At 43.3% G+C, this 17,133-nt stretch overlaps 1 protein-coding gene across 1 annotated transcript in view; it reads left to right on the forward strand.

Annotated features, from left to right (window-relative positions):
- LOC126210273 (myogenesis-regulating glycosidase-like) overlaps positions 1–16,636 on the forward strand; it is a 49,873-nt gene extending 33,237 nt beyond the window's left edge. Inside the window, exons 4-6 of the mRNA XM_049939467.1 lie at positions 6,495–6,929; positions 11,908–12,064; positions 16,326–16,636. Coding sequence (XP_049795424.1) covers positions 6,495–6,929; positions 11,908–12,064; positions 16,326–16,525 — 792 coding nt within the window. The 3' untranslated portion in view covers positions 16,526–16,636. The remainder of the gene's footprint in view (positions 1–6,494; positions 6,930–11,907; positions 12,065–16,325) is intronic.
- The last annotated feature ends 497 nt before the right edge of the window (positions 16,637–17,133 follow it).

Below are 17,133 nucleotides of genomic sequence, written 5' to 3' on the forward strand. Positions count from 1 at the left end.
TTTTCTGGGCACAAAAATGTGTAATAAGAGTCATATGTGGTGTGAACTCAAGAACATCCTGCAGAAACCTGTTTACAGAGCTAGGGATATTAATTACTGCTACCCAATATAGTTATTCCTTAATGAAATTTGTAATTAAAACTATATCACTTTTTCATACCAACAGCTCAATTCATGGAATCAATACTAGAAATAAGAATAATCTTCACAAGGATTTAAAGTCACTTAGTCTTGTACAAAAAGGTGTGCATTATTCAGGAACACACATTTTCAATAACTTGCCAGCAGCCATAAAAGCTTAACAACCAATTAAATTCAGTTTAAGAGAAGCCTAAAGGATTTATTGGTGGCCAACTCCTTCTACTCCACTGATGAATTTCTCAGTAAAACCAACTAATATAACTTCTGCACAATTTCAGTGCAGTAATGTGTTCATTATATATATATATATATATATATATATATATATATATATATATATATATATATATATATATATGTGTGTGTGTGTGTGTGTGTGTGTGTGTGTGTGTGTGTGTGAGTACAATCTAACTTCTGCACCATTTCTATGCAGTAATGTGTTCATTGTATTATAGTAGTTGTATTACACGTTTTATTACCTTATAAATAAATAAAACACTTTTTTATTTTGAATTCAGTGCATTAGTATTTCTAAAATGACTTTCATATAGTGTTCATTAAAAAATGACGATCATTCCACTTGGGACCTGTGGAATGGTACATTAGCTTATTTGTTTTAGTTGTAAATATTTGTCATGTATTGCTGTTTTTCTGACGTGTTCTACATCCTGGATGACCTCCTCACTATGGATCAATTGGAATGGAAGTAAATGTAATCTAATCTAATATAAACCATCAAATTCGCCTAATCTGTACTCAGTGCACACATAAAGATGGGTTCTGCGTGCCACATCCCCACCCACAAACCACCAGACAGTAATTTACGAGCGTTGCGAGACACGTGCACAGAAGTCTGATGTCACACAACTGCGGAAACCTATGAACAAATTATCGAATCCATGTGACGTAGAGTCGCTGCCATTCCAAAGACGGACAACACGCTGTTAAACAAGTGGTCATAATGTTTTAAACAAATTTTTGAAGTCATAGTTGTGTTTGCTGGATAGTCGACGAAACATCCTTCTCAACGGCATATTACTATTTCCTGCAAGATTTAAGTGGGATGGGCCGGCCGCTGTGGCCGAACGGTTCTAGCCGCTTCAGTCTGGAATCGCGCCACCGCTACGGTCGCAGGTTCGAATCCTGCCTTGGGTATGGATGTGTGTGATGCCCTTAGGTTAGTTAGGTTTAAGCATTTCTAAGTTCTAGGGGACTGATGACCTCAGCTGTTAAGTCCCATAGTGCTCAGAGCCATTTCAACCATGTAAGTGTCGATGGACGATTAGTTGGGCAATTAAACACGAAATTTTGGTGTTATGTTAGCTTATGGATAAGTTACCTATGTGGTTTCTGTTCTTTAGGACATGACCAAAAGTGTCTGGAAGAACAGAAATAGTTTTTGGGCTGCCACCATTATGACTCAAGACACAAAGGAATTAAAGACATTAGCTGCCAGTGGCCATTGATGTAAGTCAATGAGGATAGTTGAAAATTTGTGCCAGATCAGGATTAGAACCGGGGTCTCCTGCTGACCAGTACGCCACCTGGCCACAGTGGTCATCGCAAGTGCGCGGATTGTGGTGGTGGTGGTGGTGGTTAGTGTTTAACGTCCCGTCGACAACGAGGTCATTAGAGACGGAGCGCAAGCTCGGGTTTGGGAAGGATTGGGAAGGAAATCGGCCATGCCCTTTCAAAGGAACCATCCCGGCATTTGCCTGAAACGATATAGGGAAATCACGGAAAACCTAAATCAGGATGGCCGGAGACGGGATTGAACCGTCGTCCTCCCGAATGCGAGTCCAGTGTGCGCGGATTATCCTAGCACGCGTCCCGTCAGACTCAAGTTCTCAACATTACTGATGTAGTGCCACTTGCCGTTAATCGTCATTACTCGCGGCATTTCGCCGATTTCTGCAGGAATTCGAGATTGGTGTGCATCTGCACGGAAGGGATCATTGCCCATATTCGCCTTATTGTAGAAGTGGTGTCTGTTCTTTCGGACCACACCACGCTGAAATAATGAGCCATCAGCTCATAGGTCCGTTTTTCAGAGAGGAAACACTGAACGCACACAAGTATCGTGGCCTGTTAACGGACCATCTTCCACGGATGCCTGAAGGCATTCCTCTGCAGACTAAGAGGAATCTGTGGCACTCCATGATAGCTGTCCAGGCCATGGTGGACAGAGTACTGCAGCATGTCTTTACGAATTTTTTCCTAATCGTTTGATTGGATGCAGAGGACTTGTACCTTGGTCAGCCCATTCCTCGTATTTGACACCTGCAGACTTTTCTCTGTGGGCAATACTGAAAGATGCTGTTCACAAGGACATATCAAATACACCAGATTATTATTATTCTCGTGTCAGAAACATACAGGAACATGTACATACATTTTACACAGTTATGATTAAATTACTTTTAACCAAAACTTGGTCACTTCCAGTGTATTTTCTGTTGCCTGTTGACAGTCATCTTCTGTAAAGGAGACTGGACGCAATCGACACCGAAGCGTGTGCTGGACTGTCTGTTCTTCTCCACAGTCACACCGAATATCATTTGGGTCAGTGTATCCCCATTTTGCCAGGTTAACTTTTGATCTTCCAACTCCAGATCTCAGTCTGTTCAGGGACTTCCAAGTTGTCCATTTCCTGTCATGGACTGGAGATAAAGCTTCAACAACCCTTTTACAACCAGGGGGAAAGTAGGTCGTAGCCCTCCATAGTTGTAAACAAGCTTTTTCAACAGTGGTTCTAGTTCCTTCCTTGACTTCAGTCGTTGCGGATGCGGTTCATGCCCATACAGAGGACGAGTACTTTCCTGTTCCACAGCCTTTCTTTCCTTGTTCGCAGCTACCTCTCTTCGAACAGGTGGTAGTGCTATTCCTGCGAGGTGGTAAAGCCATTCGTCTGGAGTGGATTTCAAGCAACCTGTTATACTTCTGCAGGCTTCGTTGAGGGCTACATCCACCTGTTTGGCACGAGTATAATTATACCAAACAGGGCAGGCACACTCTGCCGCAAATAGCATAGTGCCATTGCAGATGTTCGGATTGTTTCTAGATCCGGCCAGTTTCCATAGGAAAATGTTCCTGGTGGAGACTTTGGACTTGCATTTCATTCAGTGCTTTTTGAAAGTGAGAGGTCTGTCAAGTGTCACTCCTAGGTTTTTTGGAGTCTCATAGTGCTCCAGTTCAACCCCCGACCATACTATTTTCAACTTTCGAGTTGCTTCCTTGTTTCTCAAATGAAAAGCACACAATTGGGTCTTTGAAGGGTCTGGTTTAAGCTGGTTTGTGTTGTAGTATCTGGATAGATGTTCAAGGGCATTCGTGAAGTTGTTCCCCACTGATTCAAAATCAGTGCTCTGGGTGGCCAGAGCGAGGTCCTCAGCATATAAGAAGCTCCTGGTGTTCGGGGCTATAGGTGGTCGTACACCCGATAAAAAATGGAAATGAGCGTATGGCACCGTTGGCCGTGAGGCCCTTATTCGGGGAAGTTCGGCCGCCAAGTGCAAGTCTTATTTCATTCGACGCCACATTGGGCGACTTGCGCGCCAGGGATGAGGATGAAATGATGATGAGGACAACACAACACCAAATCTCGCACCCAGCCAGTAATCGAACCCGGGCCCGCTTGCATGGGAGGCGAGCACGTTACCATCTAGCTAAGCAGGCGGACTTTACACCCAATGATATGTAACGATATATTTCTGCAACTTGCTCAGACATCTCTGCTGAAATCCTAGCATGTGTGCAGCAGTCGTTCAATACTGGACTGGAAGTACATATTGCCGTTGCTGATGGTCATTTTGCACACAACCTGTTGTTGTTGTTGTGGTCTTCAGTCCTGAGACTGGTTTGATGCAGCTCTCCATGCTACTCTATCCTGTGCAAGCTTCTTCATCTCCCAGTACCTACTGCAACCTACATCCTTCTGAATCTGCTCAGTGTATTGATCTCTTGGTCTCCCTCTACGATTTTTACCCTCCACGCTGCCCTCCAATGCTAAATTTGTGATCCCTTGATGCCTCAAAACATGTCCTACCAACCGATCCCTCCTTCTAAAGTTGAGCCACAAACTTCTCTTCTCCCCAATCCTATTCAATACCTCCTCATTAATTACGTGATCTACCCACCTTATCTTCAGCATTCTTCTGTAGCACCACATTTCGAAAGCTTCTATTCTCTTCTTGTCCAAACTGTTTATCGTCCATGTTTCACTTCCATACATGGCTACACTCCATACAAATACTTTCAGAAACGACTTCCTGACACTTAAATCAATACTCGATGTTAACAAATTTCTCTTCTTCAGAAACGATTTCCTTGCCATTGCCAGTCTACATTTTATATCCTCTCTACTTCGACCATCATCAGTTATTTTGCTCCCTAAATAGCAAAACTCCTTTACTACTTTAAGTGTCTCATTTCCTAATCTAATCCCCTCAGCATCACCCGATTTAATTTGACTACATTCCATTATCCTCGTTTTGTTTTTGTTGATGTTCATCTTATATCCTCCTTTCAAGACACTGTCCATTCCGTTCAACTGCTCTTCCAAGTCCTTTGCTGTCTCTGACAGAATTACAATGTCATCGGCGAACCTCAAAGTTTTTACTTCTTCTCCATGAATTTTAATACCTACTCCGAATTTTTCTTTTGTTTCCTTTACTGCTTGCTCAATATACAGATTGAATAACATCGGGGAGAGGCTACAACCCTGTCTCACTCCCTTCCCAACCACTGCTTCCCTTTCATGCCCCTCGACTCTTATAACTGCCATCTGGTTTCTGTACAAATTGTAAATAGCCTTTCGCTCCCTGTATTTTACCCCTGCCACCTTCAGAACCTTCAGAACCACACAACCTATGATGGTCATTTTTCTCGTTACTGGTCAGAATCTACATAGCTAATGAATGTGCTTTTGTTGTTCTTTAGTGTGTGCTACCACAGGTATTGTACAAGTGTTGGTGTGGGAACTTTTCAAAATACGATATCTCGTGAACGACTCGTACTAGAATCCTGCAATAAGCACCACTGACATTCTGGTTTACACTACTTTTAATTTTTTCTGTCAACAGGCATTGTTACATTTCAAAAGTGTATGTTTGCACAAAAATAAACTTTCTAAGTATTATTAAAATCTGTTTACTTGCTGACAATTCGAACCCCTGACTACTAATTCATTTTGTGATAATCGCACACCAGTAGCATGTAATGTTATGTGTGCCTCACTGCTTTTTTTTTTCTTTAATTAATTTGTGCCTGATTTTATTCTGAGAAGCTCAGAAATGTATGTAAATACCGTAAATGTAAATGTGATTCAAAAAGTACTTGAAGTGAAGCGCATTTGGACAGCAAGAAACTCTTTAGCGCGCAATCTCCGCAACGATACTATTAGAGAATCTTTGAGTATGGACTCTGAAAAAAAGACAATTGATTTTATTAAAAAAATGGCTGTTTATCTGTATCTTGTGGAAAGAGGATGTGTTGCTAGGCCGTCGCTCAGAACGTATTGTTACATTTAATGAAAATTGATATTTTAGTGATAAAACCGAGTGAAGCATGTGTAATAGTAGCCAAACATTTATGTACACAAATTTTCTGGAAGTGAAGAATAGAAATATCTTGTTTTTGGAAAAAGAGGCGAACTTCATTGTCGTTGCCGTCTATCAATCGACAGAATTGTAAGTGTACATAGTTCACTAAAACATAGGAAAAGAAATCAATTTTCTATAGTTTTCATTCAATAAGTAACAACCTGTGATAATTTCTTAATTACAGTAATTGGATTACGTTCTTGTACAATAGTATAGTGCTGAACTCCACTGACCAATTTTGATGTAGCAGGACGTGTAGTTTGAAGGAAGTTTGTGTGCCAAGCAATCTCCTTTTCCCACGAAAAGCAGATTGCTGTTCGATCTTACTTACTTACAACAGTGGTTCCTTAGGTATGAAAAGCAACGAAAACTTGGACTCAGAGCTATCCGCAATACGGCCAAGTAACTAACAGAGTCGTTTTTTTAACCTTAAAGAACAATAACTTCCTCCAAATTGTAATACGTCACCAACTGGTGCAGGAGCTGAGCATTCAAGGAGGCAGCAACCAAAATTCAGGTACCAGTTACGACTTAAAGTAAAAATCTCAATCAAAAATCAATCTCTCTCTCTCCAAACACATATATACATATTCATATTACTAAGATAAAAGTCATTTTATAAGCATTTTCCATTTCTGAAATATCTGCAGTGCAAGTTTTAGGTGATTCACTGTGTATATCTCAATACATTTAACTCGTACAATCAGTCAACCTGACTATAACGTTCGTCCACGATTCTCATTTTATTTCCAGACACTGCGAAACGAGACTGGGATCGACTCGTTCAAGTTCGATGCAGGAGAGACCAGCTGGCTGCCACAGTTGCCCGACATAGAGCCCGTAGAACTGAGTCCGATGCAGTTCACTGAGGACTACGTGAGGACTGTCTCGCAATTCGGCTCTATGATAGAAGTGCGCGTAGCCGCGCGAACCCAGGACTTGCCAGTGTTTGTGCGCATGCTCGACAAGGACTCCAGGTGGGGCTTCGACAACGGACTGCCGACGCTGGTGACGACTCTGCTGCAGATGAACATGGTGGGCTATCCTTTCGTGCTGCCAGACATGGTGGGCGGCAACGGCTACGGCAGCGACTCGCCCACCAAGGAGCTCTTCATACGATGGCTGCAGGCCACCGTCTTCATGCCGGCCATACAGTTCTCCTACACGCCGTGGGACTTCGACGATGAGGTACGTTGCCATCTAGACATTGTACCTTGTCCAGATTATCTATTACACTACTGGCCATTAAAATTGCTACACCACGAAGATGACGTGCTACAGACGCGAAATTTACCCGACAGGAAGAAGATGCTGTGATATGCAAATGATTAGCGTTTCAGAGCATTCACACAAGGGTGGCGCCGCTGGCGACACCTACAACGTGCTGACATGAGGAAACTTTCCAACCGATTTCTCATACACAAACAGCAGTTGATCGGCGTTGCCTGGTGAGACGTTGTTGTGATGCCTTGTGAAAGGAGGAGAAATGCGTACCATCACGTTTCCGACTTTGATAAAGGTCGGATTGTAGCCTATCGCGATTGCGGTTTATCGTATCCAGACATTGCTGCTCGCTTTGGTCGGGATCCAATGACTGTTAGCAGAATATGGAATCGGTGGGTTCAGGAGGGTAATACGGAACGCCGTGCTGGATCCCAACGCCCTCGTATCACTAGCAGTCGAGATGACAGGCATCTTATCCAAATGGCTGTAATGGATCGTGCAGCCACGTCTCGATCCCTGAGTCAACAGGGGGACGTTTGCAAGACAACAACCATCTGCCCGAACAGTTCGACGACGTTTGCAGCAGCATGGACTATCAGCTCGGAGACTGTGGCTGCGGTTACCCTCGACGCTGCATCAGAGACAGGAGCGCCTGCGATGGTGTACTCAACGAGAAACCTGGGTGCACGAATGGCAAAACGTTTTTTTTTCCGGATGAATCCAGGTTCTGTTTACAACATCATGATGGTCCCATCCGTGTTTGACGACATCGCGGTGAACGCACATAGGAAGCGTGTATTCACCCGGCGTTATGGTATGGGGTGCCATTGGTTACACGTCTCGTTCACCTCTTGTTCGCATTGACGGCACTTTGAACAGTGGATGTTACATTTCAGTTGTGTTACGACACGTGGCTCTACCCTGCACTCGATCCCTGCGAAACCCTACACTTCAACAGAATAATGCACGACCGCATCTTGCCGGTCCTGTACGATCCTTTCTGGATACAGAAAATGTTCGACTGCTGGCCTGGCCAGCACATTCTCCAGATCTCTCACCAATTGAAAACGTCTGGTCAATGGTGGCCGAGCAACTGGCTCATCACAATACGCGAGTCACTACTCTTGATGAACTGTGGTATCGTGTTGAAGCTGCATGGGCAGCTGTACCTGTGCACGCCATCCAAGCTCTGTTTGACTCAATGCCCAGGCGTATCAAGGCCGTCATTACGGCCAGACGTGGTTGTTCTGGGTACTGATTTCTCAGGATCTATGCACCCAAATTGCGTGAAAATGTAATTACATGTCAGTTCTAGTACAATACATTTGTCCAATGAATACCCGTTCATCATATGCATTTCTTCTTGGTGTAGCAATTTTAATGGCCTGTAGTGTACTTTCCATGGATCCTCACGACAGCAGTACACGAGAAACCGTCCACCTTCGTCGTTTCCGAAATGCTCGTTCCTAGGCTCCAAGCGATAGCAATCTGTCATCATCAAAATCATCATCTCCTTCCAATGATTAGGTGTTATAATCTCCTGCTCTGGCCTCTATGATCTGTCCATCCAGCTATCTCTTCTGAGGTCTACCTAGTCGTCTCTTTCCAGTAGGCCAATAATTCATCACCCTTTTGGACAATCTATTTTCTGTTATTCCGTCAACACAATACTTCCATTTCCTTCTATTCACTTCTATTTTGTCAGTAACTAAAAATATTTTAAGTCTAATACTATTGTTTCATTCCTTATTTTATCCATTTTATTCCAGCCTCTTACATATATCATGAACTTCATCTCTGCTGCTTGTATACGTCATTTTTTCTTTTCTTGTTACTGTCCATGAGTCACAACCATAAGCAAGAGTGGGTACATACATAACTTTATAGTTTCATTTGTATTTATTTTCTTGTTTTTCTTCACAAGGTTCTTCCAATTGTTAGGTAGGTAGCTTGATATTTATTAACCTTCTACTCAATGCCTTTGTCCCAGATAATTTTTTGTGGAATACTCGTCCTAAAATTTTCTCATTTATTATTTTTCGATCTGATTGGATTCTTTTCTTTCAGAGTCATTATCTTTGCATTATTTGCAGATATAATTAAGTTTTAATATATTGTTTTAGCTCAATCTATTTGCTGCTCTTTGTAAATTACTTTCTGTTTCCTCTATATTTATCTGGTAATCAGCGTATAAAAGAGTGTTAAATGGTATGCTAGATCCAGTTTTAGGTAATTCCTATGTGTATTTCGTCTTTCCAATTCGTAACTAGGTCGTCCTGAATATAGATTAAATAAAGTGGGAGATAGACTGCATCCTTGTCAAACATCTTGAGTTACTAAAATTTCATCTGACATTTTCGAAAGTGAAATTATAACTGTTTTTGTATTTGCATATAGATTCTTTACGACATTAATATTTTGGAAAGCCTTTTATTTCTCATGTTCTGCACAAATAGGGTCTTTTGCCATATCAAAAACTTTCTCAAAATCTATAAATACTAAATGTTTTTATAAGCCAAATTCCTGATGTTTTTCAATAATTTGTTTTATTACAAATATACTAACATCACACGAACGTTCCTTTCTAAAGCCTGATTGTTCTTCTGAGATTAGGTATCAGAGTAAAGTTATTCCTCAGTAATTTCCTGTGTCTTTCCTATTGCCTTTTTTAAATTTAAAAATTATTTTATCTGTGTTCATTCTTCAGTCACATAACAGTTCTTCCAACACATATTTAAAAGTGGATGAAGCAGAATTCTAAAATGGTTCTTCCATATTTGATTAATTCAGAATTAATGCCATCTAGGCCTCTATCTTTTCTATTTTTTGGTATGTTTAAGCCTACTTTTACTTGTTTTATATCTATTTGATCTACAAAATTGTTATTAATTTTTATAGACTAACTTTCTTCACTATCTTCATCATACCATAAATTTCTGTAATGATGTATTCATTGATTTCCTGTTAAGGTTTGTAGTGTCTCTTCATTTTACTGATATGCTTCACTAATTTAAACACTGTATTCTGGCTTCTGTGAATCTGTGGTAACTTTTTATTAAATTCTTTGTTTTATTTCTTTTCTGTTGGTATATTTCGCATGCTTCATTTCTTCGTGTTTGTAAATAGATGTTATAAGCATTTTGTTTTCCTTTAATATTGTTAGCCATTTCTGTATTCCGTATTTTTAGACCCCTTTCTGGTTTGATACTTTACTTTTCCTTAGTGCTTCAGTAGCTATCTTTAACATTGCTATTTTTTACCTTTCCATTTCTTCTTCAATATTGTCTTTAATTCAGACATTTGCAATTCCTGTGTGTGTTTGGCTTATGCTTTCTTCCTGTTGAAAATGAACTTTATGTTTCAAGTTTTGATTTTTCTTTACATTTGTTTGTTTCCTCCATCTTGTCCATATTTCAACAATTACATAAGTCTGCAATAGCTGGCACCCAAGCTACCTTTATACACACTTTCACTTTCCCACAGAGATAACCTGTCAATGGAAACAGGTGTGTATATTGAAGGGTATTACATAAGTTGACACCATTAGTTTCGAGGTTCTCCAAAGCAGCAAAGTAGAGAAATTTGCGTGAGTTTTTTAATCTGTTCCAGATGCCAATTTAAAGATGACTTGGGGTAATAAGGAGGCAAGTGTCGAGTTCAGAATTCTATTCTTCAAGTTTGGAAAGATAGGTAAATGACTATAGAATGTCTGACAAGAAAAGCTTGTTAACTGTTCAAAACAAGTAACTTCTCCGGTTCAGTGACAGTTTTATGAAAGCCGGATGTGGCTGATAAGGAAACTGGCATCCTAACAATAGATGTGCTCTCTGTAACAACTACATAGAGTGATATCCCAGTATAGCTCTCTAATCTTTCTAGTCATGCTCTTCCTAGACGAATCACTTCCTTTTTTTTAAATTTTTATTGGAGATAAGTAATATGGGTGGGTTTATAAAAATTTTATATGAGAGCTTTTGGATAATTTGGTCCATAGAATTCGTTTAGTTCGAAAGAGATGTTTACAAAAGCAAAGATAATTATGGTGTCATATTGCTACCGTTTTTACTTAGCATCAGTGGTAAGGTGTTTGGACCACTTTTCATGGCCTGTATGGGTGTAACCAGGCAGTCCATTCTGTAGGGTAAGTCGCTGATGATGATGGTGATGATGAAGATGATGGCCATCAGAGACGAATGGTGAATATTTCTAGCGATGATAGAGGCCGCTAATGAGGAAATCCCCTGCCATAGGTGATTTTGACAATGGACAGATCTTCACTGACAAGCTGGAGGACGATGACGATTATGATGTCCATTTTTACTTAGCATCAGTAGTAAGGTGTTTGGATCACTTTTCATGGCCTGTATGGGTGTAACTGGGCAGTCCATTATGTAGGGTAAGTCGATGATGATGATGATAGTCATCATCATCATCATCATCATCATCATCATCATCATCATCATCGACTTACCCTACAGAATGGACTGCCCAGTTACACCCATACAGGCCATGAAAAGTGGTCCAAACACCTTACCACTGATGCTAAGTAAAAATGGTCATCATAATCGTCATCGTCCTCCAGCTTGTCAGTGAAGATTTGTCCATTGTCAAAATCGCCTATGTTAGAGGATTTCCTCATTAGCGGCCTGTATCATCGCTAGAATTATTCACCATTCGTCTCTGCTTCACTCATGTACTTTCCTTACCGCGTCTAGTACCCACAGTGCCATCAGCTGGGATTATCTCGCGGTGTGCAGAGGTCGTAATGATCTAGGTCATCAGGGTACTCGCTGGACATTCTGTGTACATATTTCACAAGTGTCTATTCAGTTGCCTGCCGAGTGTGAATGTGTTTGAATTTCCTGTCCGCGCCTCTCTCGGTTAGTGATCCACCCCGTGCCAGTGCGGTGAATCAGGGCCTCACTGAGTGAGTGTGTTTCAGACGGTGGAGCTGAGCCGTAATCTGACGGCGCTTCACGCAGCCTACGCACCGCGCATCCTGGAGCTGATGGGCAGAACTGTGGAGGACGGCAGCCCCCTCAACCCACCCATCTGGTGGATCAACGCGACGGACGCCACTGCGCAGGTCATCAACTCAGGTGCGACTCAACGGCCCTTCCGTAGCCACTCTCTACCCGCCGTTAAACACTGACGTGATGAAAGTCATGGGATAGCGACAATCGCATATGTACATAGCGGTAGTATCGCGTACACAAGGCATAAAACGGCAGTCCATTGGCAGAACTACGTTTTGTACTCAGGTGATGCCTGTGAAATAGGTAGCGTTGTGATTATGGCCGCATCACAGGAATTAACAGACTGTTGACACGGCATGCTAGTTGGAGGTAGAAGCATGGCACATTCCATTTCGGAAGCGTTAAGAAATTCAATATTCCGAGATCTGCAGTGTCAATAATGTGCCGAGAATACCAAATTTCAGCCATTATCTCTCACGATGGACAACGGAGTGGCTGACGGTCTTCACTTAACGACCGAGAACAGCGGCGTCTGTGTGGAGTTGTCAGTGCTGGGCTACGGCAGCATACAAGTAGCGCGAGTGCCTTTCCCAACAGCATGACATCGCATGCAACGCCTCTCCTCTGCTCGTGACCATATCTGTTGGACCCTGTACGACTGGATAACCGTGGGCTGGTCAGATGAGTCACGAATTCAGTTGGTAATAGCTGATGGTATGGTTGGAATGTGGCGCAGATCCTAAGAAGCCGTGGATCCAAGCTGTTTACAAGGCATTGTGCGAGCTGGTGGTGACTCCATAATGGTGCGGGCTGTGTTGACACGGAATGGACTGAATCCTCTGATCCAACTGAACCGATCATTGACTGGAAATGGTTATGTTCCGCTACCTGTAGACAATTTGCAGCCACTCATGAACCTAATGTCCCAAACGAAGATGGAATTTTTATGGATGACAATGCGCCACATCACGGACCGCAATTGTTTGCGATTGGTTTCAAGAAAATTGTGGACAATTCGAGCGATGATTTGGTCACCCACATCGCCTGACATGAATCATATGGAACATTTTTGGGATGTAATGTAGAGGTCAGTTCGTGCACAAAATGCTGCACCGCAGCCCTCTCGCAATTATACATGACTGTAGCGGCAGCATTGCTCAATATTTCTGGAGGAGACTTACAGTGACTTGTTGACTCCATGCCATGTCGAGCTGGTCCACTACGCTGGGCAAAAGGAGATCCGAGACGTTATTAGGAGGTATCCAGTGACTTTTATCACCTCACTGTGTATGAACTCTCTTCCTGGGTCATTCTCTTTCCTCCTCTGTTTCTCTCTCCCTCTCCAAATCCCCTACCAGAACGCGTTTTGTAACCATCTGCTTATCTCCAGTTCGTCCATCACTATTACATCTAACTTTCTCCAGATTTCACTTCTCTGTATGAACTTGCCTTCCTTTTGTAGCTGATTTTTACGTTTGATGCATGCCCTGCTTAATAGCAGCTTTACTGTATGATTAAATGATGATGGCGTCCTCTTGGGTAAAATATTCCAGAGGTAAAATAGTCCTCCATTCGGATCTCCGGGCGGGGACTACTCAGGAGGACGTTGTTATCAGAAGAATGAAAACTGGCGTCCTACGGATCGAACTGTGGACTGTCAGATCCCGTAACCGGGCAGGGAGTGTGTAGGTGCATGTTGAAAGACCCTCCGGCACGGTAAGGTTAAAATTGATTAAAAATGAAATAGCGATAATAACAGAATCAAAGACCGACCATAAGCGTCGGCAGAGACATTAATTGTGAATGCCCAGTAAGGCGCAAACAAATGAACAAAAAAGATCATTCACTTTTTTGTTTTCTTTTTTTGTTTCACTCTCTCGTATGTAGAAGGATGGTTAAGATGTATTGTTCCGAGAATGACGTGCTATGATTGTTTTGTATTATATGTGATTCTGAATAAGAGAAGACTTAATAATAGTGTTAAGTGTTTTTACTGAAGTGAAGTGGAACCAAGTTGGCAGGAATTTCCTTCATGTTTTATATCATCTTGAGAGGCACTAGTGTTCCCTGGAGTGGCTGCTTGCATCTACAATTGAAATGTAGGATAGGAAGTCCACGGTCATATTTTCGCAAGATTAACAAGAAGGAGAAGCTTTCAGAAGACGACAAATATATATAGTGATGGACACATAAAAAAAGAGAAACGACACAAGATAAAGTGAATGAACTGTGGCAGTATACGCTAGCTGCTAAGTTTGACAATCACACGTCAACATTCAGAATATTATTTGAAGGCCTCACAATTGTCTGATTTTAATGTACTGTATACCAAAATGTTTAGGAAGGTCCAAAGCACATTATGGAGCAGAAAACAGAAAATGTCAAATTTCAACGAATTTCATGTATAATGTCCCCTTAACCACAGTTCTGCTTTTCCTGCGCTCTGTAGTTCTGGCAATACTTTTAATTACAGTTTACCCGTGTGCTACTGGACGACAGCATACAGCATGAACGAAACTGGTATTTTGGTTAATACTCTATCGACACACAATGTTCAGAATCGATCTGAGTATCTGACATCTGGAGGTATGGGTGTAAGTGCCCAAAACAGGTACAGAAATTATATTTAAAAAAAATGGCTCTGAGCACTATGGGACTTAACATCTGAGGTCACCAGTCCCCTAGAACTTAGAACTACTTAAACCCTAGCCGGCCAGAGTGGCCGTGCGGTTCTAGGCGTTACAGTCTGGAGCCGAGCGACCGCTACGGTCGCAGGTTCCAATCCTGCCTCGGGCATGGATGTGTGTGATGTCCTTAGGTTAGTTAGGTTTAAGTAGTTCTAAGTTCTCGGGGACTGATGACCTCGGAAGTTAAGTCCCATAGTGCTCAGAGCCATTTGAGCCACTTAAAACCGACTAACCTAAGGACATCACACACATCCATGCCCGAGGCAGGATTCGAACCTGCGACCGTAGCGGTCGCGTGGTTCCAGACTGAAGCGCCTAGAACCGCTCGGCCACACCGGCCGGCAATTATATTTCTTTTATGCAACTGGTTGCTTATTATTTTTCTGGTACCGCGCGCCGCAGAATTTGAATCCGCGCCAGACATTATGGACGTCAAAGACCCATAGAGGTCGTCTCTACACCAATGCGCCGCAAGCTGTGGCGGCGCTCGCCTCCTAGCCCGCTTTTAGTGTGGGGCCGCCACAGTGGAACACGTGGTCCCAGCAGCCAATAGCGGCGCCCCCGATAGAGTACTAAAGCGCCGGCCTCTCGCTCAGCCAGTCACGACCTCATTCCGTTCCCCCACCTCCTCCTTTTCCTTGAAAGGATATGGATCCTGTACACCTCCTGTAAACTCGATCCTCCTCACCCGCTTGTCTCACCCATCCTCTCCCACCCCTGCCCGCTGCCGCGCCTCCCTTCTCTCTCCTTTTCCCCCCCTCCCCCCTTCCTCCACCCATCTTCCCCCGGGTTTCCCCACCCCTTCCTCCCTTACCCCTATCTCCCTTGCCCATGGCATCTATGCTCTCCCCTCTCCCTCTCCCGCCCCCCTCCTCCTCCTCTCCTGGCAGGTCCCCGGACTCGTACACACTCAGTGGACATTCGCGCGCCGGAGATCATCGCCATCAGTGTGTGTGTCTTCGTTTTGTGTTTAGTGTTTTTTGCCGTCACGCCACCACTGTTCACGTGTGCCGTCGCAGTCATCCGTGTTGCGCCGTGTCAACAGGTTTTAGTGTTTTTTCTTGTCCAGCGTGAACGGCTTCGTGTATATTGTTTTTCAGTGTCTACAGTTTTTTACCCGCCATTTGTCTTGTATCATCTGTACCACCGTTATGTTTTTATGGTATCACTCGCGGCTGAAGAGCAGCGTATTATGCTGCTGACAGCCCACCTTTGTAGAAGGTGTTGAAAATAACAATAAAGAAAAAAAGAAACTCAGCCAGTAAGTCTGATCTCGCTTACGTCGGTTTACACCTCGCTTGCGCTAGACTGCTTTCTTCCTGGTTCGTGTACGAGTTTGTTTCCTTGTGACTCTGTTGTTCGGTCTTGTCGTATTCGTTTTGTCCTACGTTGGCCGTGTCCGTCCTTTTCCGTTGTGCTATTGTTCGCGGGCCTCTCCGCGGGTCCCGCAGCGCCTTCCGTCAGTGCTACCCCACGACCGTCCTGGTCGCAGCTACAACAATTTTGTTACAGAAAAGAACTATATTAAACTTGCCAAGAATAATACCGAATTTGGCGAAAAATAACAGCGAATTTGGCAAAAAATTCAAATTTGGCTAAAAATAACGGCGAACTTTGTCACGAAATAAAACAGTTTTTTCCTGTCCCTAATTGTTAGAAGTGGTCTCCGACTACAAGGAAAGCCTTTTCCCTCGCAGAGTTCCTGCTGGGCGAGGACCTGCTGGTGGCGCCGGTGCTGGAGGAGGGCGCCGTGACGCGCGACATCTACCTGCCCTCCGGCCGCTGGAGGGACGAGGCGGACCCGGACCACCCGGTGCTGGAGGGACCCGCCTGGGTCGCCAACTACTCCGCCCCACTCAGCGTGCTGCCCTACTTCACGAGGCTCGCCGACGACTGAGGCCGCTGACCCCGCCCTCGAAGTCTCTTCACACCCAGGTCAACCTCTGAGTCGGCGGAAAATATTCCGACAGAAATGAATGAAATAAACTTCACTGAGGACACTGGATAATTTTTTTTATTTCGTCCTTATCAGTTGCACTGATATACAGGGTGTTACAAAAAGGTACAGCCAAACTTTCAGGAAACATTCCTCACACACAAATAAAGAAAAGATGTTATGTGGACATGTGTCCGGAAACGCTTAATTTCCATGTTAGAGCTCATTTTAGTTTCGTCAGTATGTTGTATCACGTTGGAATGAAGCCCCATCCGTAAAGAGAACATTTGCACTGAAATGAGGATTGACACATTGTTGGATGAACCATTCGCAGAAGTGTACCCGTGGAGGCCAATCAGCTGCTGATAGTGCCTGCACACGCTCTACATGGTACGGAAACAACTGGTTCTCCCGTAGCACTCTCCATACAGTGACGTGGTCAACGTTACCTTGTACAGCAGCACCTTCTCTGACGCTGACATTTGGATTATCGTCAACTGCACGAAGAATTGCCTCGTCCATTGCAGGTGTCCTCGTCGTTCTAGGTCTTCCCCAGTCGCGAGCCATAG

This window comes from Schistocerca nitens, chromosome 10 (genome assembly GCF_023898315.1).
Source record: "Schistocerca nitens isolate TAMUIC-IGC-003100 chromosome 10, iqSchNite1.1, whole genome shotgun sequence".
Classification (NCBI taxonomy): Eukaryota; Metazoa; Arthropoda; class Insecta; order Orthoptera; family Acrididae; genus Schistocerca; species Schistocerca nitens.